The following is a 27247-nucleotide window of genomic DNA, read 5'->3' as shown; positions in this document are numbered from 1 at the left end:
GAACGGACAAGTCTCCCTTTAATAAAAGCATGCTTTTGTTTTCAGATTCACCTCTCTAGTGAGACACACACACAGAGCAAACTGTAGGTGTACGGGTTGGACATTCCTGATGGGAATGAACTAGCCTTCAAGAGATTATAGTCAGCAGGTTTTAACTGCTCCAGATTATATATAAATATATATATTTACAGATTCTCACAACCAAATTATGTTTATTTATTTATTTATTCCAAATGAACACACATGAAGCAAAGTACCAACAGAAGATAGGAAAATCAGGTTAAATTCTCCCCACAACTCAACATGCTCAAACCTTTTGTATCAAGATTACTTTGTAAAAGAGGCTAAGTGAGGAATTGTAAGCCCAGAAAAAGCTCTTTCACTTTCTTATGACGGCCACTTAGAAGTGCACATTTGCTTAAAGTAAGCAAAATGCCCATATATTTGTTGTGTTCATTGGCCAACATACCACCTCTGTTGTGACCTTGAAATTCAGTTCAAAGTAAGTGTGTTATCTTGTTAATGTTACTTGAGAACTGATTATTTTGGATAGCTGTACTGTATATACTGTAGATTTGGAACTGCTGCACCTTGGAGTAGTGGACTGCTCTCTTTAGCTTTTACTATGTCAGGAGGACAGAGTAAGGTTTGTAATGTTGAATTTGTATGTGAATTTGGTCTGTTGATTTCTCTACATAGTAGTACTCTAGTGATACATCAGCATTGGGGAAAAAAGCACACGATTCAGCTGTAAACTCTGTCACGGTAGAACTGAATGTATTTATCTTTTGACATCAATAAACTTCTGTGATGTGAAATACAAGCAGTCTTGATTATTCAGAATATTCATCAGAAAAGCAACTGAATACTGTTTAGTAGCACATTTATCCTGATAAGTATTACCTGGTTCTCTCAAAAGCATGTCAGTGAGACTGTAAAACCATAGCTATATGATCTTTGGGGAAGTTTGTCACATTTGAATACCAGCTAGGAAGCTACTGAATAAACATTCATCATTATGTATTGTGCTTTCAGATAATACTGCTTAGTACACATCACAGAAACATACAAGGCAGTGGGAACAAAAACATCACATTACCTTTGTTAGCTGATAATGGGCTTGTGAAGATAGAACAGGCAAACATTTACAATAATGCTCACGTATGTATATGATTAAATTAGCTGGGGAAATATGCTTACTTGACTCACTGTCTTTTCCAAGTGTTCTCGTGTCAAATAGGATGTTTGCAGCTACTATCTGAGCCTAGCATAGCAACTACTAACTAGGCAGGGGGAATACCCACTGAACAGAAATGTAAAAACAGTTGTGTTTTTGCAGCCTTAAGTTCTGTAACTGTGAAGTGTGTTAATAACTTTGGACAGTGCCAGGTTAGCTGTGGCCCGCTTCTTCTAGTCTTTATGCTAAGCCAATTGGTCAGGGATGTCAATCAATGTTCTCGTAATACGCGCAGCAAGAAAGCCTATGTCCCAAAATGTGAATCTTTTCCATAAACGTGGTTGAAGAGTTACCAAACTCAACTCTACAGTCAACAAAAAGCTGGGTCTACTGGTCAAGCCACAGTATGAAGTAAGTAGAGTCAGGGAACAAGCAGAGCTTCAAACAGATTCAGTAACAGGAGGAACATTAGGGAGACATTATATAATCAAGCGATGATGATTTGTTATCCCCTTTAACCTCACCAGACTATTACCTCAACGTGACTGAATATTTTTTATATAGGCCCATACTTGGGCAATGTAAATTGATCGTTGTGTCCATGTACAGTCTTCATGAGCCTCTACGTGGTGAAGGGAAGGGTCAGTACCAGATCCGGCATGTGTTATCCTTGCTGCCTGCAGGAGAGCACAGACAAACAGGTGGCTACACAGGAGGGTACAGCTGCACTCTTTTCATCTAAAATGTGCAATTAAGCATTTGTGACGGCTAGCAAGGAGCTGCTCAGGGCTTCGTTTTAACAGTGCATGGTTATCAGATGTGGTGTGTGTGTGTGTACAGTGTATACCTGTAATGATAGTGTCACCCTCATAGTTGAAGACACAGGAGAAGATCTCGTCTGTGTGCCCCTCCAGAACTTGTAGGCAGGCTCCAGACAGAACATCCCACAGACGAGCTGTCTTGTCTGAGCTGGCAGTCAGGACCCTGGTGCCCTGGGGGCTGAAACAGATCTACCAAGAGAGCCAGAAGAGTTAGTCTTATTCAGAGGTGTCCGTGAGTGTGCGCTACATGAGCGGTAAGTGAGCAAGAGAGAGTGCTGAATAAGAGATTATGCCAGAAGTGGTTGAAATGACGAAGGGAGGGGAAAATGAGTGAGTTTAGAACACTTTCACCACGTCAGCAGCATTTTCCCACAGAGGTCATTTGACTTTAAATACTTAAGGAGGATAACGGCACCAGTGGCATCACTTAGTGAAAAGTTTTTCCTGTGGAGTATTATGAAAATCATGGCTGAAGCTGATTGTGTTAGATCCTGGGTTTATTGTTCCCTGAATGGTTTTATATCCCCATAGTGAGGTAAAGGAAGAGATGATTAAATGAGGCTGGCTCTAGATGGCCATGAAAGTAAAGTGTGTTTTTATTAAAACTCTAAACTGAGTATTAGACAGGAAATGGAAACTGACTAGAGAAGAAGCTGACAAAGATAGAAGACCGGAGGAAGAAGATGAAAGTGGAAGCTATGACAGGTGCAGAAATGGAATAAAAACTGTTTAAAATGGACGGAGAAGAGAAAAGAAAACACCAGGAAAGAGAGAATGACAGGAAAGAGGTATAAATAAACAAGATCTGTCACAATTCTATATTACATTATAATTCTGACCTAATTTCCTAAATAGTGGAAAATGCAAAATATTATATTAGTTGCCAGCATACATACTAAAATTGCTTGATTATGGAGTGTTTTTTTTTATAGATGCCATGTAACCTTGCCTCAAGGATTATCAAAAGGTTGAACTATTACATGTGTCTGGTTTTTTTTTTTCAGCTTGGAAGCAGTGTATTGTTAATGTGCTCAACAAATTCCATGGCAATTTGACATTTGGATTGTGAAATATCTTCTGCGCAAACTTGTCATTTTGGTCAGGAATAAAGCTAATTGTGCGTCCAACGTTGGATACCACTTACTATCAGGGACGAAACATTTGTAAACAAAAGGTCGTGTGGATTCCTGACATGAGATGTTATATATATATACGGTAGAAACATGCATTCAGTCCATCATTTATATTTCACAGATTTAAAACAGGAAAAGATAGAATGGTGTAAGCATACAGAGTGGGACACTTGAACAGAGGGAGAGAGAGACCAATGGAGAGAAAAAAAAAACACAGTCATGGTTAAGAAGCATGGAGGGGAGGGGGAGAGGTGTCCTGTTAGGGAGAGATTAGTGTCATAATCCTCCATCCAGTCTATCTATTGCTGACTGCCTGATGTGTTTCAGTAAACAGAGGAAACTTCTCAGCCCCTCATACACAGAAACCCTCTGAGCCAGAACCTGCAGGACACACACACATCATGCAGAGCAAGACACCTGGAAAATAGTAAATGGGTTAAGTCACTCGTATTAAAGTACGAGTACTCAGCTAACGGCAGGCCAAGTTAAAGCTTCTTTTTGGAGATGTGTGATTACGTGTGATGGCATGGGTGAAGCATTTGGTGCTTTGAGTTCAAAGGCTAATAACACCAAGGTCAGACTTTGCTCACTTATGGTCAGGGATGACAGATGGTATTTGTAATTTCTCATGGGGAAAAAGAACACATCTAGTTTGGAGCCCAGAGATTCAATTAGTCAGATCAACAGAAGCATCACTACAGCCCTTTATGTCCTACTTGCTGAGCTTTACCATGTGACGTAGTAAGCACAAAACAGCCTGAAGCCTGGACTCCTGTCCCTGCACTTCAGCATCACGCTTTATCCCATGTTAACAAGGCAATATCCTATTTACAGCATTGGCCAGAGCTGTAGCTAGAGACTGGGGGTTGATGTTACACAAAAACTACAAGCTCATCCAGACCTGCTAGTACCCTGGTGCATCTACAAACTTGTGTTTGTGCCCCATGGCTCGTTATAAACAAGTCTGGGATGTAAGTAACACGTATTATAGCTAACATTTTATTTTCTGTTGCTATGTCCATTAATATCACAGGCTGACAAGTAGTAAATGTGCCCCATGCTGTTTCCTATTCATTTTCTAGTCATATACACAATTATGATGAAATGGCCTGGAGAGCCTAAGTTGTGTTTCACTTCTGTGCTACTCTCTGTTCAACTAGCCTTCATTACACAATACATGGCTATAAAAAGCTGAAACATAAGCTAAGATTTTGTTACCATACCTCTCTGGATAGCTTTGGAGAAACACAGGCGTCCTAATCTTATGGTATATACTGGATTCATAGTTGCAAGAGCTAAAAATAGACTCATTGGTATACCTTTGTTAAAATGTTTTACAAGTGTTTTTTTCAAATTTAGAAGAATAAAGAAAGTAGCCCACAAATGGGGAGAGATTTTGGCAATCTATGTTTACATAAAATAACTTTTCACAGGCTGTCCAGTGACTTACTTTGGAGATCTCTCCATCGTGGCCCTCTAGGATCAAGAGACACTGGTGTGTGGTTGCACTGAACACTCGCGCTGTGCCTAACAAAAAACAGGGACATGCAGGGTTGTAAGTCTTCATGCGTTTTGTATATATATATATTTTACACATCAAAATATTGATTTTGTTGAATATAGGCCTCAGGAAAAGTAGAAAATCTGGTATTAGAAAAGTTCAAGTAAACCTCAGGCATATGATCAAAACAACAGATCACTGCTGGAGAGAGTGAGTGAAATAAATACAGGAACAAGCATACATAAATAAACTTTACTAGTAATGTCAATCTTAATTAAATGAATTGTTACCATCAGCAGAGGCAGTAGCAATGAGGTGACCACTTAAATCAAAACACACATCTAGCACCTCTTCTTTGTGTCCGACTAGGGTGGCCACACACTTCCCACTGACGGCCTCCCACAACTGCAAATATATACACACAACATTTAACAATTATAATTATACACACACACAGGCAGGAAACACATAAGCAGAAAAAATACACACATAAATGTCAACAAACACATACCACAGTCTCATAAAATATGCTAGTATGTAGCTGTTAGTTCTTAAGTGGCTTTTTTTTTAACCATCTCCCCTGGAGAAATGCAGTGAGGTGGATAATTCTTACTTGTGAGCATGACTCATCTTGGCATAATTAAGGAATTAAGGATTAATTTTTCTCCTTTAAATGATGGAGACCTTAGAGACAGGAGGTGGTAAGAGACGGAGATTGGGAAATAGGGTAGGATGAATATGAATGACAAGAGCCTTTCATTTCAAATACGTATGCCTTGCGATAGTTTAAAATGCTAAATGAATGACAAACTATTACTGTGGGCAATTCCAGTCAGTAAATTGACTTTTTGGCAAAAATAAATGTATTTGCAGGAGTTAAAAAAAAACTGTACACACACAATTGTATGTTTTTAAGTCTTTGGTGATGATAGCTCACCTTGCAATTTTTGTCCATGGAGCCTGTGACTATGAGGGAGCAATCCCAGTTAAACTGAACATTGCTGATCTCCCCCCTGTGACCAATCAGAGTGTGAACACGTCTGAGAAGAACAGAAAACACAGCAGTGAGTCAGTCACTTGTGCACTCTTGTAAGCAGAATCTATAGGTGCTATGCATGTACGGTACACAATAATTGGTGACACGTGCACAAATCAACGCATACATGATTGCAGAAACAATGACAATGTCTGACTCACTGTCTTGAAGCCACATCCCATATAGCTACTGTGTGGTCGAAGGAGCCAGTGACAAGTTGGTTTCCCACTGTGTTAAAGCACAGAGAGAGGACCTCTGCAGTGTGACCCTGGGTGAAATCAAAAAGAGAGCATAATCCCTCACTGCCTCATTTCTTTTCTCTTTTAACCTCCCTCTCGTTCTCTCCCTCTATGTTCCCGTACGGATGAAAATACACACCAAAAACGCAATATTATTCATTTAAATAAACATACAGACTCATGCCTTAAAGGTAGATTCTTAAACTCTTGACATAAATAAATAAAAATGAGCATAAGCTTAAGAGTCTGTGCTCAATTGGCGGCTGTTAGGATGATTGATTCTTCATGGTGCAAAGCACTAAAAAAACAGAGAGAGCTGCAGAGAGATTCTTCTCACTGAGACAGAGCCAGCCAGCCAGCCAGTCACACCATGGACCCACGTGCAGTCTGTACATCAAAGAGAGCTCACTACTCCCTTCAGAGTGGGTTATCAGTGCCTTATTAAGGAGTTACAGCTACGTGGGGTAGAAAAGGCACCGGCCATCAGCAGGAGTAACAACACTCAATTTTGGAATACTTACTCGTAAAATGTTTATTTATGCATTATTAATAAAAGGAAGTGAACCATACCAGAAAAAAGAGCAAGAGAGGCACTGGGTATAAGTAAAGAAAATATATCTCACAGTCAGAGTGGCCACCTCTTCTCCAGTCTCCACGTCCCACAGCTTGGCAGTGGCATCCATGCTGCCTGTGGCCACCAGTGTACTCTGGGGGTTGAACGACAGGCACACCTACACAGTACAAAACACTCTTTTACACTCACTAGTGCTGGATTCAGCTACAAAGGCAAAAATGATTTGGCAGACTTATTTATTATCTAAGCATTAAACATAATACCAAAAAAAAAGCAATACACTATGCAATGTAAATGCTCACTTGGGCCCAGCTAAAGGCACTTGGTCATATATGGTAAAATATTACGTATGAAGCAACAAATGAGTACAAATAAACCAAAAATAAATCATTTTCAGTTAAACCAGATTGTCATACATACTATTTCTGCCCTGTGTCCACGAAAGGTGTGAAAACATTTGCCCGTCTCAGCACACCACAGTTTGCAGGTCTTATCAAAAGAGCCGGTGGCAATCTTGTCTCTACGTTCCAGAAAGATAAAATAAAGCAAAACAACTGTCATCTGAAGATGAACAGCCCCTTTGAAAGGCTAAATACTTCGAGCATTGTTCTCAGTTGCTATGAAATTTTTGCTGAAACAGCTCATTACCCATAGGGGTTGTTGAAGGCAATTGCATACACCACGTTTCTGTGACCCTCCAGTGTATGCAGCTCTGTGCCTGAGGCTGTGTCCCAAACTCGGCATGTCCTGTCATAGCTCCCAGTTAAAAACCTGCAGATTGTTAGTGAAAACAATAAATAACAACAACAAAAAAAATACAGAGATTTCCCTGAACTCCAAAGTGCAAGGCTTTTGAGTTGCAGATTAACCTACCTTGACCCTGATTTGTCAAAGGCAACATTGGTCAGTGGGAGTATGTGTGCCTTAAGCTCCTGCAGAAAAGACCAGAGAGAGATTAGAAAATATAACTTTCAGGCAGGGTAGTTATTTACTTCATTCATCTTAAGATCACCCATGTATACCCATATATAATTACTCTGACTTTGATGCAATGGACCTCTCCCTCCTGGCCCTACAGGGGTGGAAGGATTTTCTCTCCTTATGCAGAACAGTCTCTCACCAGTTTTAGACACAGGCAGAAAGCACCACAATCCTCTGACCTTTAGCCATGTAACCAACCCTCTTACCAATTATTACTCCTTAAGACACTCATGCAGCAGTTGTTGTTATCATGTTTTTAGACTGTTGGCATGCTTGTTAATCAACAACTTAGTAACCTAACCACTGCTGCTCTCTAGTGCCTCTTTGGAGCACTGGCTAATTTCACTGCGCAAACTCCTTACTTTCCACAGATGTAAATAACAGAAAGGCAAGAAACTACTATACTGCTGTAATTAGCTGATGTTGCCAAGCATTTCATCATCCAAAATCTCTTCAACTGCTTGTGTTTAATAGAGTAATGCAGCTTTACAGAAAGAAAAATCCACAACAGTTTGTTTCAGTCCCACAGTCTGATAGATGAACAAAGCGCTTTCGACACTTGTTTCACAAAATCATACCACAGATTTCACAATCTGTCCTGGGACTGAATAACAATACACTCTAATGAATAACAGCTACTTTACTGTATCTAGATGTTGTGTCACTGTGTTGAATTGCTCATTATTGGCCAGTAATGTCGGTATGAGTCCAGTCTCTTGCCTTGGAGAAACAGAACCTGTGGTGGTCCTGCTGGCCCTGTTTCTGCTGAAGTCGAATGATCAGCTGTTTGACCTGTTCAGCCCTGGACTCTGTGATCAGAGGCTCTGATTGCCTGATTTCTGCCAGCAGCTCATCTGGGTTTGCTCTGCATGGGGGGAAAAAATGCAATTTTCAAATGTCAAATCACCTGATGTGATCATTTAAAAACGTGATAACACGAGAAAGATTACAAGCGTAATAATAAGAATCGTGTCAGTTAATCGTAGACGTCAACGGTGTAACGAAATGAGACACTGCTGGAGATTAAATACAGAGGATTAAATTCACTCAGCTCTTTACCCAAATAAACAGTGTGCATAGAAAAAGCACTGCTCCTCTTGTTGATTTAAGTACACTGATGAGTGTCAGTATGATCTGAGCTAAACTGATTATCCCTAATTTGTAGTCAAAAGCTCGACTTTGTCATTTAAACAAACGTACATACATAACAATAATTAATACATTAATCTGTGTTACATCATATCAAGGAACTTCCACTTCACAATTTACAGTATAATTAACTTCCCTCTACATGTAACAGGGTTAAATAGTGCAATGGGTGTCAGCTGTTGTAGCCTAGTAACGTTAGGTAGTTAGTAGTTAGTCGACTCCATCATTGAGCTCAATGTGCTGAGGTCAATGATGGCTCTATGGGTGATAGGTAAGGGTTATATAACACAACTCACCCTGGAGTCAAATCCAAAAGGTCGATTGATTTGGTCTTCAAATATCCTCCTTTGTCATATTCCAAGATTATACCTGAGAGCAGAAACACAGATGAGCGCAGGGAAGGCCACTCATACCAACGCTAGCACCAACTCAGCTTCCGTACAGTCATTTGTGGAAAGTTGGAAGCCTTCCTCTGTGCCATATTCAACAACAACTAACGTTAACGTTGGAAGAACTTTTAGTGGTAACATCATTTGCATTACCTGGTGGATAATATCTGAGGAGGAACCGCTTGAGTTTCATGTCGCCATGTATTCCGGACACTTTAACAGTTACGTCACCTATCAACAAACCGTTGCTGTGGCGACGGGCCTGCGCGCACGTGCCCGCGTGCACTCACTGCTCATGCGTAGTACGAACACAAACAAACCAAAGTTTCATTTAAAGCTGGTTAACGCAAATATATGCTAGGGTTGTTACTTACTGCTTTTTTTATCTTTATTTCTACACAAGGGACTATGTAGTATCGTGCTCTAGACCAGGGGTTCTCAATAAGTGGTCCGGGGACGCCCCAGGGGTCCTTGAGAGGGTTTCTAGAGGGTTCCCAGAACAATGAGGAATATTTTTAATTTCACTATTATTCCATTGGCTAAAAGTTAGCCCGATGAGAGAATATATAATAATTACTATTCTGTTCATAGGTTTCACATTCTTCATTATTAATCTGCCAATCTGCAGACACTTATAGAAATTGGTGAACCAGGATCTTATCACATACAGTCTGTGGCCTGATGTATATCAATTTGGGGGACCTTGACACCAAAAAGGTTGGGAACTACTGCTCTAGGCTTTACTATACTGGGCTCCTATACCAATACAACTCTCTCATGAATTTCTGGTGTTTGCTAGTTACATGCCTAGGCAATTGAGGAACATACAAGATATAAACAGCAGTTTGCTATAAGTTTCTCATAGACTAACTCATAGAATTTAAACCCCCTTACAACGTGTGTTTGTGTTGTATATTGTGAATGATTGTAATATTGTTGTTGTACCGCTGTTTATTTAACTTTTTTTATACAGTTTGAGAATTGTTTAATCACTTAATAACAACTTCCTGTTAATAAATATCTGCATTTATGCTGCAGAAGGGGATTCATTATTCCCAGGCTCAATTTTGCAAGCCTCTGCCAAACAAAAATACATTTAATTTAAACCTCTAAAATTGTTTTATATAACCTGAAAAAATTTCATTTCATTAACACTTAGCTATCCTTCTGTTTCCTAACAGGTCAAAGTCTATCACTCATAAACTGTGACAAATCCACATGCAGACCATAAAAATGATGATGAATTCTGATAGCTGAACAGTCACTGCCCTTATAGGATAGTCCAGGTAGTCAGACTTTTTGCTGAGATTCTGCTGAGGTAAAAACATGCTCTGTTGGGCCAACCTGAAGTCCTCCGTCTGGGCTTATCCCACCGCCGTCCTGTGCCTTTATGGTTTTTTTGCTAACTGCAGAATGGCAGAGCCCTTCCTCATACCGTACCTGATTGGACCACACAAGAACATCTCTGGAGAAGTGGTAAGAATGGTAGACACATACAGCCTGTATACATCAAGTACTGTATCTTTCATTAGGAGTACATCTGAGACCAACCACTCTTCAGTTTTAATTGACAATGAGATATGCATGCCATAGACAGGAGACTGGATCAGCATTTTTATTCTCTGGTGCTTGTTGCTTCTCACAGGTGACCAACTACCTGTTCCCTATCTGGACATATTCCTACCTGGCCTTCCTTTTTCCTGTCTTCCTCCTGACTGACTTCCTGAGGCATAAGCCCCTCATTATGGTACAGGGGCTCTTCCTGGTCACCAACTACATCCTGCTCTGCTTTGCCCCGGGTCTGCCTTCTATGATCTGCCTTCAGGTCGACGGAAATCCTGATAAAAATTGTTTAAAACGGTTGAATAGTAATAATGTTCCTCATGTAACAATTCAAAATAATCAAAGCTGCAGCATTTATAATTCAGACATGCACCTGATGTCGTATGTCCTGTATGTAAGTTTAATAATAACCAAAAATATATTATTTAATATTATTACTCAAGAGGAACTTGGGATAGAATGCATTATGTTACACATTACTGGTATAAGGTGCTCCATCATAGCCTGCCATCTCTTTAAAACTGTTCCATCCCGTTGACAGGTCAACTATGCTGTAGTGACATCCACTGAGGTGGCTTACTTATCCTACATTTACAGTGTGATTCCAGTTGAGCATTACCAAAGAGCCACTGGTTACCTGCGCAGTGCCATGCTGGCTGGATATACATTTGGTGCCAGCCTGGGCCAAATACTCGTCTCGCTGGCAGGTAGGGTTTCCTAGCCTATAAATACGGAATAAATGAAACTATACACTAAATACAGGAGCTCTATATTGTCTATATATAAGTCTGGAAATCTGCTTTTACTGCATGCATGACAAAATTAACTATTGAGCAATCATTGATCAAGTATGAACTGTGATCAACAGGAGTGGACTACTTCTACATCAATGCTATTACTCTGGGGATTGTAAGCATGTCTTTTCTCGTCTCCTTCTGGTTGCCCATGCCCCAGAGGAGCCTGTTCTTCAAAGGGAAAAAGGCTGCAGCTGTGGGCTTGCAGTCCCAGCAGGAGGGCACCAAGGAACCAGTGATGGATATGGATGAAGTTGGCTTGGGGAAAGACAAGATGGAGCATAATGGCAGTGCTGGCTGGTGCAGCGGGGAAAATGTGGCGACGGCAGGCCATCTACTTTGGCAAAGCTTCAGGGAGTCGTATTCTTCCAGGCATTTTCTTTTTCCTATTTTTTATATGCATCACGCTTTAAGTGCAGATCTGCTGAGCACACAACTTTTATACATTTTGTCCTGTGTAAAGCTTTATTTTACTTTAGCAAATGACCAAATGAAATTAATCTTCAATGTGGCGTTTTCTATAATGTATTCATATACTTTTTTTTAGAGTAGGAAGAGCTTTCTTGATACAATCATGATCATAATCTGTTTAAATAATGTCCACCATGCAGGCATTTAATCTATTGGTCCCTGTGGTGGGCTCTGGCCACAGCTGGCTACGTGCAGATTTTTAACTACATCCAGCTAATGTGGGACCATATAGAACCATCTGCCACATCGTCTGTCTACAACGGAGGTGTAGAGGCTGCGTGCTCTCTTGTGGGTAAGACTGGTTGTAGGTGTGTAGGTGTGTGTGTGAGAGAGAAAACCATTCAGAAAGAGGTTCCCGTTTCTGGTATGATCATACCTCTGCTACCTCTGTCTGAGTTAATATTGTCATGTGTCAGGTGTAGGATTTAGGCCATATCTACAGCCAGTGTTTGGTTTGTCTGTTATGGGCTACTGTAGAAACATGACAATCTCCATGGATGAGGACCCATACATACAGTGCCTTGCGAAAGTATTCGGCCCCCTTGAACTTTTCAACCTTTTGACACATTTCAGGCTTCAAACATAAAGATATAAAATTTTTATTTTTTGTGAAGAATCACCAACAAGTGGGACACAATTGTGAAGTGTGAACGAAATCTATTGGATTTTTAAACTTTTTTTAGGGCAAATAAAAAACTGAAAAGTGGTGCGTGCAAAATTATTCGGCCCTTTACTTTCAGTGGCAGCAAACTCACTCAGAAGTTCAGCGAGGATCTCTGAATGATCCAATGTTGCCTAAAATGAACTGATGGTGATAAATAGAATCCCACCTTTGTGTAATCCAAGACTCTGTATAAATGCACCTCTCATGTGATAGTATCAGGGTTCGTTGAAGAGCGCAGAGGCATCATGAAGACACAGGAACACACCCAGGCAGGTCCGTAATAACTGGGTTTTTTTTTTTTTGTGGAGAAGTTTAAAGCCGATTTGAATACAGAAAAGGATATTCCCAAGCTTTAAACATCCCCAAGGAGGCAACTGGTGCAAGCGATCATTTTGAATGGAAGGAGTATCAGACCACTGCAAAATCTACAAACGACGCCCGTACCCTCTTAACTTTTCCAGCTCAGGACATAGGAAAGACCTGATCAAGAGATGCAGCCAAGAGGCCCATGATCCTCTGGATGAACTGCATGAGAACTACAGCTGAGGTGGGAGAGTCTGTGTCCAGTAGGCAACAACAATGCAGTCGTACACTGCAACAAATCTGGCCTTCTTATTGGAAGGCAGTGCAAGAAAGAAAACCATTTCTCAAAGATATCCATGAAAAAGTCCTCATCTAAAGTTTTCGCCACAAGCCACCTGGGGAGAACACCCATAACACGTGGAAGAAGGTGCTCTGGGTCCAGAGAAACCAAAATCGAACTTTTTGCCACAATGAAAACGATAATTGTTTGGCGTAAAAGCCAACCAGCTCATCACCTCTAACAACACATCCCACACTGTCAAACAATGGTGCGTGGCAGTCATCATGGTTGGCCCTCTTTTTTCAGCAAGGGACAGGGAAGATGGTTCAAAATTGAAGGGGAAGACTGGAGCAGCCAGAAATATCAGGAACCATCTCTGGATGGAAATACGCTGTTGGAAGTCTGCAAAAGACCTTGAAACTGGGCCGGAGATTTATCTTCCAACAAGACAATGATCCGCAAAACATAGCAGCAAAATCTACAAAGGAATGGTTCACAAATAAACGTATCCAGTGTTACGAATGGCCAAGTCAAAGGTCCAGACGTTGAAATCCAAATCGAGAATCTGTGGAAAGAGCTGAAAACTGCTGTTCACAAAACCTCTCCACGCCCAACCTCCACTGAGCTCGAGCTGTTTTTGCAAGAAGATGGGCATAGAATTCTTCAGTCTCTCGACTGTGCAACAAACTGATAGACATAACCCAAGCGACTTGCGGCAGCTTGACCATCGCAGCAAAAGGTGGCTCTAAAAAGTATTAACGCAAACGGGTGCAAATATTGTTTGCACCGCCCCCACCCTTTTCAGGTTTTTTATTAGTTAACAAAAGTTTCAAACAATCCCAATACGATTTTCCGTTCCACTTCACAGATTGTGTCCCACTTGTTGGTGATTCTTCACAAAAAATAAAAATTTTATATCTTTATGTTTGAAGCCTGAAATGTGGCAAAAGGTTGAAAAGTTCAAGGGGGCCGAATACTTTCGCAAGGCACTGTACCTACAGCATGCATATCATATTCCATTTCTGCCATTAGATTCTCGTAATGTTACACACTGGACCTTTAGATTATTTAGATATTCTATATTTTTCATCCCATCAAATAACCAAAATCAATAATTTATCCTACTGAGTATCGTCTGTGCAGCCAAGGCTTTATATAGTTTATTTCTCTGCGATGTAGACCTCCTTTATTGTCCAAAAACAATTAAAAAACACATCAATGAGCAAACTTTTCCACTGGTTGACATGTTTGACATTACAATGAATGTGGGCGCTGTAGTAAATTTGTTGTTGATCCCACATACACCATCCTGGGATTTGTTGACAATAATAAAAATACAGAATATCGCCTGCTTCATCTTTTAAATAAATATTACTCCTGGTTTTCACCACACTGAGAACAGCAACCAGGAGTTAAATTAACACGGGAGAGGGCAGAAGTTTATATAGACCAAAATAAAATGTAAGTTTTATTAAAGGCTGCCATGTCTGATGGCACACAGACCTATAAAAACTTGCAATTAAAAGAAAACAACCTTGCCATTCTCGGTTTAATGGGATACCTGATTAAATGGAAAATATGTATTGATTTTGAAAGGGAATAGCAGCACCATGGTCCTGTTGGCTTACCCTCAACCTGGCTCAGCATGAGAAGAAGAAGAAGAAGAAGAGTAATTGCTTCAATCAAGGAGATAGAGTTAGCTGGTAATGGATTCTCTAAATATTGCTGATAGTTGAATCCAAGAGCTGGGAGGAAGTGATTCATCATAATAGGCTAGTTCCATGGAGACTAGCAAAGGCATGTGTGCGCATAAGGTTTTGTGTAGAGGCCACATCACCCTTTATACCTTCATTCAAGGAAAGACATGTTGTTGTAGGTTTAATGAATGAATCACAAGAATGCACAGGCACAGTGGAGGTGTTGTCTGCTGGAATGACAGATTAATCACGTTCATCTTTCTCTTTCATGGGTCAGGTGCTGCAGCGGCCTTCTCCGTGGGCCACGTCAAGGTGAACTGGGCCGTGTGGGGAGAGCTGGCATTAGGGTTGTTCTCAGCTGTGGCCACAGGTGCTGTGTTTCTGATGGCACTCACCAGCAGTATCTGGGCCTGCTATGCTGGTTATGTTGTATTTAAGTCCTGCTACATGCTTCTCATCACCATCACAGCGTAAGCTCACAGTGGAATTCCTTCAAACTAACTTTTATTCTGTGTGTAACGAAGAACATCTAACCTTAACCCTGATAAAACTCCATAGGAATTATTAGAAAGGTCCTGCAGTATGGTTTTATCTGTAAAACAAGCTTTACAGTCAAAGAAGGCTGTTTTTTTAATTGCTCAATTTTTGCAACCAAAATTCCCAAACCTTTAGTTATTTAATTCACAATAATATACAAAACAAAGCAAAAAAATACTAATTGAAGAATCTGGTACTAGCATGTTTGGCATTTTGACTTCAAAAGTGATCCAAACTATGAACTGGTGATCAAAATAGTTGATTAATTTTCTGTCAAACTCAACCGGTCGACTAATTGTTTTAGTTTTCTATTGTGCATTGCTTGGAAATATTTATGACAGTCTAAACATACAGCATAGTTTTCTCAGAAATTATAAGCACTTTGTCGCTGTAGATTTCAGATCGCATCCAACCTCTCCATGGAGTGCTACGCTTTGACATTCGGGATCAACACTTTTGTAGCCCTTTCACTGCAGACCCTCATTACACTCATAGTTGTGGATGAAGCTACACTGGGACTGGACATTGTGACACAGGTATGTATGTACACAGTGTTCAGTTCTAACTGTTTTTATTTTACTGGCAGAATGCAGGTGTTTAATGCTGACAATCTCTGGGTGAATCAACAATGTGCAGTTTGCAGCATAAGCTTTCCGGCTGATAATGATGACACTAAAAAGGGAGGACAGAGCGACACCTTGTGGGTGTTCTTCACTGTTGCATGAAGCCATGTCTGATGAAGACTGATCCATTGCATGATTAAAATAATAATGTTGAGGATGACAGAAGGCTTTCTCTGCAGTTCATCATCTACGGCAGCTACTACGCCGTCATTTCTGTGCTGTTTCTGATTCGAGGGACTTACACCGCCTGTGTAAATCAACACAACCCTGAACACACCCAAACCAAGGAGGCAAGTGTGGAGGTGATTTCTACTGAACGTTTCTGACAAAGGTCAACAAACTGTTATATTCTTAAACTGTTCCATGTGTTTATGGGGAATAAAACAATTGTGTATCCTACTGCATTACTGTTTTCTATTGAGTCTAAACTGAGTCTCATATTGCCTCCAAAATGGTGCCATAGATACAAAAATGGCCTTTAGTTGCAGTCTGACCCCATGGGTGTTTTCTATATTACCTCTACAACGTGTTATCTCTACAATTATCTACAGAGGAAGCCAAACAGTATAATAAAGCTGAAATTATTACTTGATTACTGATAGGTAAGTAAGTTCTAAGATTTGTCTGCTTGGCTGTTTAATGGTTGTGTATCTGAGCTGGACGGTCACCAAGGTTGTGCTGCTCTTTGACCGGGTTGTTGATTGACGAACCAAGCTCAAACACTTAGGCAACTTCAGGTGTTTTTCTCACAAGGAAGCAAGACATAAAAACTAGCATGCCAAGGAAGGTACACACACACACACACACACACACACACACACACACAGTAAACCAGTAGAAGAAGAGCAGAAGATGGAGGCAGTGAAGAGGTGGAAGGCAGACTGGAGGTATCCAACAACTCTCCTGTGCATTTATGGATTCTTCAGCACAGTTAAACCCCTGGAGCCTTTCATCATCCCATACTTGACAGGACCGGACAAGAATCTGACAACAGAACAGGTATGAAATAACTTAAGCAAATCATGAATCAGACAAATATGATATATAGATCAATCAAAAGAGCAATCATGTAGCCTACATACAGTTTCTGTTTGACTTCCGTTGACATTTTTGTACTTGCAGAAACTACATTTACATGTTAATTTTGTACAAAATAACCACGTTTATGAATCATACTAAAGATTTAAATGCAGTCTTTATTATTTGAGTGATAAAAATCCAATCATGGTGATCCTTTGGTCATTTGATTTATTGCTATGAAGCAATACAGTTCCCATCTTCAATGAAACCATTTATTGGCGTTAACTCATCAGGTAAGCAATCAAATCTTCCCGGTGTGGACGTATTCCTACCTGTGTGTGCTGGTGCCGGTGTTCCTGCTGACTGACTGGCTGCGTTACAAGCCTGTGGTGGTGTTCCAGTGCGTCAGCCTCTTCATCACGACAGCAATGCTCCTCTGGATGGAAAGTGTACCAGCCATGCAGGCCATGCAGTTCTTCTACGGGGTGGTGACAGCCAGCGAGGTGGCCTATTTCTCCTACATCTACAGGTCCTGTACTGCAGCTCACAGGGCAGGGTTTTGCATTTTGCATTGTTTGGACAGATATGACATTTTGGTTGTGTTGTTTATTACAGTGTGGTAGACCTGAAAAGGTACAGGAAGGCCACCTCTTACTGCCGCAGTATCCAGCTCCTGGGCTACACAGTGGGCTCTGTACTGGGCCAGCTTTTCGTCAGCTTCAACCTCATGTCCTACAACAACATCTTGGTGTTCACTCTAGTTCTCACCGCCATCGCTCTCCTCACTTCCTGCCTCCTGCCAATGCCACAGCAGAGCATGTTCTTTCACCGCAGGCATACTAGACAAAAAACAGCAACAGAGGGAACAAAGAGGCATAGTAGTGTAGGTGGGACTGGGTATGCAGCAGAGCACACAAGCGGGTCAAATGTATCCCTGGAAGAAGTAAGAGATGAGGAGGTGCAAGCAAAAGATGGTCCGGATGAAAAAGAGCATAAGGCTGAGGACCTTGAGGAGTCGGTTGGTGCAGATACCTGCAGCAAAGTCCTCCTCCAGGTATGGAGGGACTTCCGGCAGTGCTATGCTTCCAGACAGCTGCTTTACTGGTCAGTGTGGTGGGCGATGGCCACCTGCGGCTATAACCAGACTGTCAACTATGTGCAGGTCAGTTGGGGAGGCAACATAAAAAAAGAAGCGAAGATACTTTGTGCATATCTATGACAGGATCACTTTTGATGGTCACTGCAATATATCCTGCAGGTGCTGTGGGAGCATGTGCAGCCTTCTCAGAACTTCAGCATCTACAATGGAGGCGTGGAGGCAGCGTCCAACCTGTTGGGTAGGTGGCAAGTTCCCAGTGCAGGATACAGACCAATGAAGGGAAAAACTAAATATAACCTATAGTGTCTCATTGTTGTGGCCACTGTATGGAACGCTATTATACCAAATTCAAGGTCTACATTTGATTATGAAAGGCAAATGACTTAAAAGCTTTTGATAGATCTCAAACCCATTTTCCCTAATGCGTATTCAATTGTCACCTCTACTACAATAATCCTAAATTCATGTGTTTTGCAGGTGCAGCAACAGCCTATGGTATAGGCTTCACTGAGGTGAGGTGGGAACAGTGGGGGGAGCTGGCCCTGGGTGGTTTCTCTGGACTCGGGGCAGCATCACTCTTCCTCATGACCTTCATCGGAAACATCTGGGTCTGCTACACCGGTTACGTCCTTTTCAAGTGCCTGTACATGTTGCTGATAACGATTGCAATGTAAGAGTGTTATACGATAAAACGGGTTGTTTGTACCACTTAGTTCAGGCCTAATTTTATTGCAGGCAGAGCAGGAAAAAGAACATTTCGATGAACAAAACACTTCTCTTTAGGTACCAGATTGCAGCTGACCTGTCAATGGAAAGATATGCATTGGTCTTTGGAGCAAACAACTTTGGAGCATTGGCTTTACAGACCATCATCACTTCTGTTGTGGTTGATAGTAGAGGACTGGGCCTGGGCATCATTCCACAGGTGAGCCATCTGATCAGAAAATATCAATCAGGCCTTCCGTAGATGTAGCAGAAGTGTTTATATGTCCACTCATTACAGTTACAAGTGCATTTAAAATTGTGTTGTTTTTTTTTTGCAGTTCACCATATATGCCAGCTACTTCTCAGTCATCGCTGTTGTTTTTTCAATTCGGGGACTGTTTACCATTTGGAGAGCACAGAGAAGCAGCAAAGAGTCCACCTCTCCAGACGAAAATGAACCTCCAAACTCTGATGAACACAGATTGTGAATAAAAGGTTTCAAAGCAAACAAAGCTTTAAATTACTGACTGCAAGACCATGAATATAAATCCTTTTTTTTTTTATATATACAAAACAAATATATACAAGATTTCATACATCCATATAAATGAATGGTTTGGTCAGTCCTTCTTACTTAAAATCCATTTTAATATATATTCTGTATATATTTACATATTAACTTAAAATTCTCTAATACCCAATGCAAGTGGTTTTCAGCTCAACAGCCATACCTGTTACCCACTTCTAGGTGTGGTTGTAGTTCAGAAGCACTGTGACCTGGGTCTCTGTCAGCAGGGCAGGGGATGGCAGAGAATTGAGTCCCCCACCTGTCCCTGATGTCACTCCTTTCATTTTCATCTCTTGCCAACAGAATAGGCTTTTTTTTTTTTTCTTTAGTGAGAACAGTTTACCTAAAAGGATCCTGCACAAATAAACAGTTTGGTTCTTCACAAATACAGTAAGTGGCAGTACCCATTAGCTTTTCCAAGCAACAGTTCTGTCTTAACAAATCTTGTGTTACATACAAATACTGATATGCACAAAGAGCTAATTTACTAAAAGAAAAATAATATGTACAGAATTGCAGCATAATGAATGGGATACACTATATGCAATAACTTAGTTTTCAGCCAGTTTGAGTATACATTGTGGTTCAGTAGAGGCCAGTTCACAGGTTAAATAGAGAAGAGGGGATCAACCTCTCTCTCTGCACACACACCATCACTTGGTTTTGTAGCCATAGACAAAGTCAGCATGACTGTCTGTCATATTGTTCCATCTGTGACAAACTGCGATAGAAAATACAAATCCTTACAAACATTGTGTTTTTAAAGCTACTTGTGAAACAAAACAGTGCAATAGGTGCAAGCGCGCCAGTTGTTGACCCTGTAGTGGAGCTGATTGGATGGATCGCTATAAGAAGGGATTTGTTGAAGAGCCTGCTGCTGGATATTGTGCAGATGGACCCGCACCCTGGAAGAAATAAGCGACACACAAACACACAAACAGAAAAAGTACTTGTTACTAACCATTAACATAACATGACAATGTTTAGCTTAAATCCAACCACTTGTGTCTTTTTTTAATTAGAACTGAAACAATAGTGGCAATGTAATCAACGGTCTATTCAATGGAATTAAAAATGAGGAATTAGGTGACTGCCGAATCTGTATTAACAACAATCCTTTGTGTAAAACTAATTTCTTTTACAGGAAATAATGCCATATAGCCCTCGTACTAACCAGGAAAGGGTTGCTAGAGACCATAGGTCCAGCTATTGCCTGCCCGAAAGGAGTCACAACAGGCTTGGCCTGGCCAAAGGCTGGAAATCCTCCACCTGAAAGACGCACACTGTCATTTAGGAGATGTGGAATACCCATCCAACAAATTAATTATAGCAACAACCAATCAAGAAGGACTTTTTTGAGCCCGGCCACAGACTTTAAGCATAGTTATTAATGCAGATATGTCTAAATACACATAATCTACACACAGACACACACCGTTGGGTTGCTGGGGATACGCAGGAGGTTGAGGGAAGGGGGCCTGGCCAGGAAAAGGTTGCTGGAAGGTTCCACTAAAGCTGGTGGGAAGGTTGTAGGCTGCAGCATTCCCAAATCCAGCCGGCATACTCATGGAGCCTGTGCCGAAAGACGCTGCAACACAGCAGGACAGTGAGTGGTTAAAGAAACCCGTACAAGACATCTTCAGGGATATGACAAAATAAGCTATTGCTTCATTTTATTTACGAACTTTATAGCACACACACACGGCTATAAAATGTGACGTTACACAGGAGATGGCACACAGCAGCAGGAAAAAAAACATAACTGAAGGCAAATACTTAGATGTTATTAATATCAGCAGTTTGTTAGAAAGCAATATATAAGTAGTAAACTTAAATGAGTGAGAATATGAACCACTAGACATTACAGAACAGTCAACAAGAAGACAAAAAAAGAAAATAGAAATATATCAGTCACTGTTTCTCTAATCCATAGTGTGACTCCCAATGCCCAAAACTTTTCTCTTGGAGTCTCAGAGCATGTATGCAAATTTAGATTAAGGTTGCCTCCGGACGAGCCTTAGTTGTTGTCAGAACAAGAGTCAGACATGAGGATTCAACACTTGCAGCGAGTGTCACACCAGTGTCTGGCCTTCGATGACCACACAGGAACATGACTTTCCCACAGTGCAACAGGTGGAATTGAATTGCAGTAAGTAAAGCAGTCAACTAGCAATTGAGAAATCCTGTATCTGGCAGAAATCCTACATCCAATTCTCATTAAACAAAGTCAATGACTGGAGTTGTATCTAATTGAATATATAAACAAATCCAACAAGGATAACAGTTTGCAGTGACTTAATGGGTTTGTTTATTGAATGAAGCATTTTATAATGAATGACAAGATGATTCTTCTTACAATGCATACTTATTCTTAAGAATTAAATGTGTTAAAACAGGCTGAAGAGAGTTAGGGCTTCTTGCCAACTGGTAAAAGGAAAATGTTGAGGGAGCCATTTTTAGTAAAATTACAGGAGCCCAATAGAGGGCGCTAGGGCACTGCTCTTCTTCAGGATGAAAATAATACTCATTATTTAGATAAATTCAACAATCATTGACATTTTTAAATCATAATGAAATTACATGACTCTGATCACTCTCTCCATATGAATGCGGACATTTTGTTTTTACCTCTACAACATTTTCCTGATAGATTTACTGAAGGGGCAAGAAGGCACTGCCAGAGCAAGGCACAGCAGAGCAAAAGGGAAGCAGAGAGCACATGTAACCTACCAAAGGCAGGAGGATAACCCTGCCCATGAAGAACCCTCATCAAGTCTGTCCAGCATGGCAAGAGCAATCAAACAGACAACTGAATCTCAATTTCTCAAAACTGAACCTTAATTAAGTTATTTTCTCATCTTCTACTTCCCTGGTTGGGTGTGTTCCCTGATTAGGGAATCTAACAAATGTTACATTTACTGTACAATAACACACCTGCATTTTATTATAAAGATTTGATTCTGAACTATTGAACTAACTGAGCAAGTTGACTGGGTGTGCTATATCTGCAACACATTCACAGACACACACACACACATTTAAACACATAAACACACCTGCTGCTGCTGCTGCTGCTGCTGCCATATTTGCTACTCTGCCATTGCTCTGGAACGGGTTGGTGGGAGCTGCTGCTGGAGCGACTCCAGCAGCCACAAACGGATTAGTTGACTGAGCTGTTGGAGAGAGGTATCAAGTCACTAAACATGAGTAACAAAACAATAAAGTTCACGGCCTTAACATTTTAAAAACAAAACTCCACTGTCAGTGTACTGTTTATGACCCTTTTAATATCAAGTGTCCTGCAACCAAACTGATTAAGGCTAAATTCCAGCTAATAAATTAAGATACGTGTAGTGTCCTAAGCAGTAAGATGATAAAGTTTCCAAGAAACAAACAAACAAACAACTGCTGTAATTTTATAGCACATACACTAGGGGTGTATATGTGCCAAAGCCATTCGGTACAGGATGTACAGTTCAGTACGCACTGAGACCCAAACAATTACTGTCAAAATAACCTATTTATGTCTGCTGTTTGCACTCGCGAAACAGAAGAGTGTGGGCTTTACCTGGAAAGTTTTGGCAGTGCACCAGTTGTTTTCTATCAGCTGTAGCATGCTAGTAGGCTTAGCCGGGTCAGTCAAGCTCAATAGGCAGCGATTAGTGTCAAACTAATACTCAAACATTGTGAAAGATTGATGAGCTGCAACCTGCTTATTGACATCTCAACCAGGAAAGTCCTCAAGATCCCACAAGGTTACAAAAGTTGTCAACTGCAAAACTCAAATCACTTTAATTACCTATAGTACACTGTATCTCACCGTGGGGCTCTGCCTTGTTTCTAACACTACTTTAGAGTTCCTAAATCATGACTGAATTTAATTTGGGAACACAATTAGCATAAATCATCAGAACACAAAGGTTCACTCACCTCCAAAACCCTGAGCCATGCCTGGCAGGGCCTGCTGTGCTTGTGATGTTGACACCACAGTCTCTGGGCCAAACAACCCCCTGCAGTTAAACAAAGTCAACACATAAGCTGAATAGAGGAACTGAGATCACTGAACAATTCTGTGTAATAGGAGTGTGGTTCCTGTATGTTTGTAGGTGATGTAGCTTTACACTCTATTTGGTTGTAGATTTAGAATCCGCTATAGCAGGTGTGTTTAGTGTCTCACCCTTGTGAGGTGCTGATGGTGTTGTAAACACTGGTGGCAGGGGCTGAGGAGCTGAAGACAGTATCAAGCTCAGCTAAAGCAGCATAGCGGTCGCCCCCTGCTGGCATTGCTGGCTGCTTCTGAGGCAAACCACTCACTCCTGCTGCTGCTGCTGCTGCGGCGGCTGAGCTCACCCCTCCAGGAATACCACCTCCTGCAATAGAAGCACATGACAGCAAAGCAGGGTTCAATCCACCTTGACTCAACTAATTCACTAAAAATTCTAATTTCAAAGGCAAAAACAAAAAGGTCCGGAGATAGCTGCCATATTCAACCTATTAAAAATGATAGGAAATAAAGGTTTAATCATTAGGAAATTTGCATTTTCTAGCACAGAAATACAGTTTGTAATACCAACAAAATAAACTAGTACCAACCCAGTACAATTCGCAGATGATTTAGTGCCAGAATTCTGACCATGTGACATTAAAACTCTCCAATGAAACATACATAAAGCATTCTTTAAAGCAAGGAGGTATTTCCACCATGTGCATCTGTCCTCTTTATACAGGCTGGTTCAGTAGAACTGAGGTCAGGGATTTGGGAAAAGAAAATGGAAAGGCCATCTCATTAGCCAAGCCTCAGCTAAGCCAAAAAACAGATACAAATGACAGAGAAATAGAGTTTTGCTAGAAAATGTAAATCACTCCTGTTTTGTGAAAGACTATGCCTGTCCCTGCACTGGGAAGAAGACTCAACATCATGTTTTTTTTTTTTCCCCAGTCAACCTCTGTCCCTAAGATTCAGATCTATGAAACAGGCTAGGCAGGAGAGTTTTACCTTGCTCTGTTTTGGCAGAGCTAAACACGTTATCCAGGTCAGCCAGGGCTGCGTATCTATCGGCATGGGCGCTAGTACTGTACAGCATCTCTGCCAGCTCCTGTGGAGTTAATCTGGGACGGAGGAACTGAAGGATCCAAAGTCAGCACTTGGGGAAGTTGTCAAAATTTGCAAAATTGGCATTTGCTAGTCCCCCGGGGGCGCTACCTGCATGAAAGAGAGAGATTAAAAAGTCATAAGGGGGACCTCCATTGTTGTTTTGGAGTAACAGAATTAACAGGGTGGAGAGGGAGATAAGAAGCTGCATGGAGGATAAACTTGGGGTGGAGTCAGGCTGGGGGTGGGATACCTTCATTATCTACAGGACAGATAGCAACACTTCTTAAACCTGTCCTCTGCAACACTGCACTACGCTGGCTGCCCATTAGCCTATGAACCTAAGGAACGCATAAAATTAGCATTTATTTGTGGCACATAGTGTGCAGAACAGCACCTTTGTTGAGTGCCTCGGTTACATCTGAGTTCAGCACCGTACTGTGGATCAAGGGAGTTACAGAGAAAACCAACCCAAAATGTATTAACAGTGACAGGGAAAACAACTCGACAGCTCAACGGAAAATATCTTTAGTCTGCCAATCACCCTGTAGGCATTACTAAGGTCTCTAATGAGTAGAACGTCACTTTCAACCAGATCTAAGATTGTTACTAAGGAAACAAACAACTATTATACATTAGTCATTGCTTTTTTAGAGCAAAAAACCCAACAACAGAACAGGGAAGGGTACACCCACCCATTTTGCGCAAAATGGTATTTACCATTGTAAATACTTATGTGTGTCATTTGTTTCACACTTGATGTTTATGTGTGACAACCATGCCAATTCAGGCACTTACCCTCTGTATAAAGCCTAAAGCTACCAGATGAAAATTCAACTTTTGTTTTTTCAGTGCAGATATTGTGATCACTTTCAGTGAGTTTCTCTAGCATACTAAGAACTCAGTTAGGGACAACTGATTTGTTTTGAATGCAGTAAAAAGGTGTGATACATCACAATATTTCATGCTTAACACAGCACAACAAAAAGATTTTGGATAATGAGCAAACTTGGACACAGCATAGTCTCTGTGATCCTGAAGGGGAAGGAAGGCAATTTTCATTAATGACACTGAAACCACCACACCAGTTAAAGCTAAAACCAGTGGTTTAATTGCATGCCACGGAGTATTGTATTGTATACCTTAAGCTAAGAGAAAAAGCTGTATAAGATCTGTTAAGGGCAAAAGGACAGGTACAATCTCGCAAACTGTCAAAACACTATTCACAGAAGGTTTATTTCTGCTAATGGTAAATGGTAAAAAACAGAAGTCTGCGAGATCCTACAAGAAAATACTAATATGAACTTAAGGAAGAATTTGACATTAGCAGATGTAAACCTTGTCTGAACAGTAGTGTAGAAGCTGAAGTTGTTCACATGAAATTGAGAGCCTTGAGAATACCAGGCACGTGTGATAATTATTGGTTGTTGTTTCCTCACGCCTTAACCTGTTCCTGATGATTGTTTTTAAAATAAACTCAAAAGCCTGAAAGAGCAAAGATGCCCATGTCCTTTTCTGGAGTAACTCACAGAAATAATTGGGCATCATGCTCTTTCTTATATCATTTCTTAAATAACATAAAAAAATGATCAGTTACTTTTAAATAACTGATGGAATAGACCTCAAGGGCACATTGTTCTTGTGGTTCTAACTATTTATCTAAAATGAAAGGGAATGGATATGTTAAAAACAGTGTAGTAACTATCTGGTTCTCTTTCTATTCCTTTTTCATTTTGCATTGGTCTCATGTTCCTTCATTTGGTCTATTCTCCACAGTGTTTCTGAATGATGACAGCAACAATCAGAGCTTATCATCCCTGTTTTCAACCAATTCTGAGTTACAGACACAGAAAGAACTACAGGCTAAGAGACACACATTACATCCAGAGAGAGGAGGATCAGAGTGACTACACATTAGAGACGGTGGAAAGGGTGAAAGCTGTTAAGAGGGCAAGCCCAGAGAGAGACTTACTGTGTGCACCCTGGAGAGGCAGAGCAGTGGCAAACTCACCCATACTGCGGCTGGATGAGAGCACAGTGAACGCTGGCAGCCAAAAATCAAAGAGGGAGGGAGAAATGGGGCAATGAGCAATGGAATACAGGGTGGAGAAAGAAAACAAAAGATGTCAACTAAACCAGAGTTCAAAATGAAAAAGTGTGAGGTTAAAGTAAATCAACTGCAGCTGAAGCAAAGGATGAAAAACACATGAGACAGAATGGACAGCTTAGGCCAGATAGCACAGTCACTCAGTCTTTGTGAGAAAGGGATTATCTTACAAAGCCACGAAAGAGAGGGGAGCTTTATCCATTAAGCAATAGGCATACTAAAGAGATCCCTGTGCAGCTCCATACTAAGATAGTAGTCAATGTGCACCTCCAGCAGAGGGCACTGTAGCACACAACATGTTCCTGAGACTAGGGGATGGAGGCTTAATTGTGTATTTGTGTATGAGAGAAAAGGCAAAGTGCTCAGGTAAACAGCTACTGCTGAACAAATACTCTTGGAAGATTTACATAACATGTATGCTGAAGGTTATGTAGAACTGCAGGAATTTTTAAATCTGAAGTATAGCAAGTATATACTACTCTGGTGTGCAACCATCATTTGCTCTTTAAAAATGGGTTTGTTGCTGATTTCTCACATATCTGGAGAACCTTATGACTGCTAACCTAATGTAGCAGTCATCTTTGTAGAATAAAGCCTTTAAAGTAGGTCAAAATAAATAGATATGCTACAAGTGGGGCACGGAGTGAATGCTTCAGGTGTATCTGCACTAGTGTGCACAGCACTTCCTGCGCCGTGTCCTCTGAGTTTTTGGCCTAAAGCACAT

The 27247-nt window shown here is 40.9% G+C and overlaps 4 protein-coding genes across 4 annotated transcripts in view; 2 read left to right on the top strand and 2 right to left on the bottom strand.

Annotated features, from left to right (window-relative positions):
• Positions 1–51: 51 nt before the first annotated feature.
• Positions 52–9268, bottom strand: daw1 (dynein assembly factor with WDR repeat domains 1). The gene is made up of 13 exons (XM_035679412.1): positions 9154–9268; positions 8908–8980; positions 8183–8327; positions 7355–7413; positions 7130–7252; positions 6902–7001; positions 6531–6638; positions 5830–5936; positions 5570–5672; positions 4923–5037; positions 4582–4658; positions 2025–2187; positions 52–1854 (listed from the first exon to the last, which is right to left on the bottom strand). The coding sequence occupies exons 1-13, from the start codon at positions 9191–9193 to the stop codon at positions 1820–1822; spliced, it is 1248 nt and encodes a 415-aa protein (XP_035535305.1). The 5' UTR covers positions 9194–9268; the 3' UTR covers positions 52–1819.
• A 1058-nt stretch (positions 9269–10326) lies between these two features.
• Positions 10327–16270, top strand: slc19a3b (solute carrier family 19 member 3b). The gene is made up of 8 exons (XM_035680288.1): positions 10327–10476; positions 10646–10825; positions 11105–11270; positions 11432–11729; positions 11969–12120; positions 15050–15242; positions 15704–15845; positions 16112–16270. The coding sequence occupies exons 1-8, from the start codon at positions 10327–10329 to the stop codon at positions 16256–16258; spliced, it is 1428 nt and encodes a 475-aa protein (XP_035536181.1). The 3' UTR covers positions 16259–16270.
• A 470-nt stretch (positions 16271–16740) lies between these two features.
• Positions 16741–19244, top strand: slc19a3a (solute carrier family 19 member 3a). Its single transcript, XM_035680438.1, has 7 exons — positions 16741–16931; positions 17246–17481; positions 17568–18114; positions 18211–18289; positions 18529–18721; positions 18835–18976; positions 19095–19244. Exons 1-7 carry the CDS (start codon positions 16785–16787, stop codon positions 19242–19244), a joined length of 1494 nt encoding a protein of 497 aa, XP_035536331.1. The 5' UTR covers positions 16741–16784.
• A 56-nt stretch (positions 19245–19300) lies between these two features.
• agfg1a (ArfGAP with FG repeats 1a) overlaps positions 19301–27247 on the bottom strand; it is a 19378-nt gene continuing 11431 nt past the window's right edge. Inside the window, 11 exon segments of the mRNA XM_035680053.1 lie at positions 19301–20229; positions 20499–20593; positions 20760–20912; positions 22381–22497; positions 23255–23334; positions 23502–23694; positions 24321–24397; positions 24399–24439; positions 24441–24468; positions 24470–24527; positions 26389–26460. Coding sequence (XP_035535946.1) covers positions 20170–20229; positions 20499–20593; positions 20760–20912; positions 22381–22497; positions 23255–23334; positions 23502–23694; positions 24321–24397; positions 24399–24439; positions 24441–24468; positions 24470–24527; positions 26389–26460 — 974 coding nt within the window. The 3' untranslated portion in view covers positions 19301–20169.

Source organism: Morone saxatilis, unplaced genomic scaffold (genome assembly GCF_004916995.1).
Source record: "Morone saxatilis isolate NCDOM2014 unplaced genomic scaffold, NCSU_SB_2.0 Contig8, whole genome shotgun sequence".
Lineage (NCBI taxonomy): Eukaryota > Metazoa > Chordata > Actinopteri > Moronidae > Morone > Morone saxatilis.
This window is presented reverse-complemented; position numbering and strand designations above follow the sequence as displayed.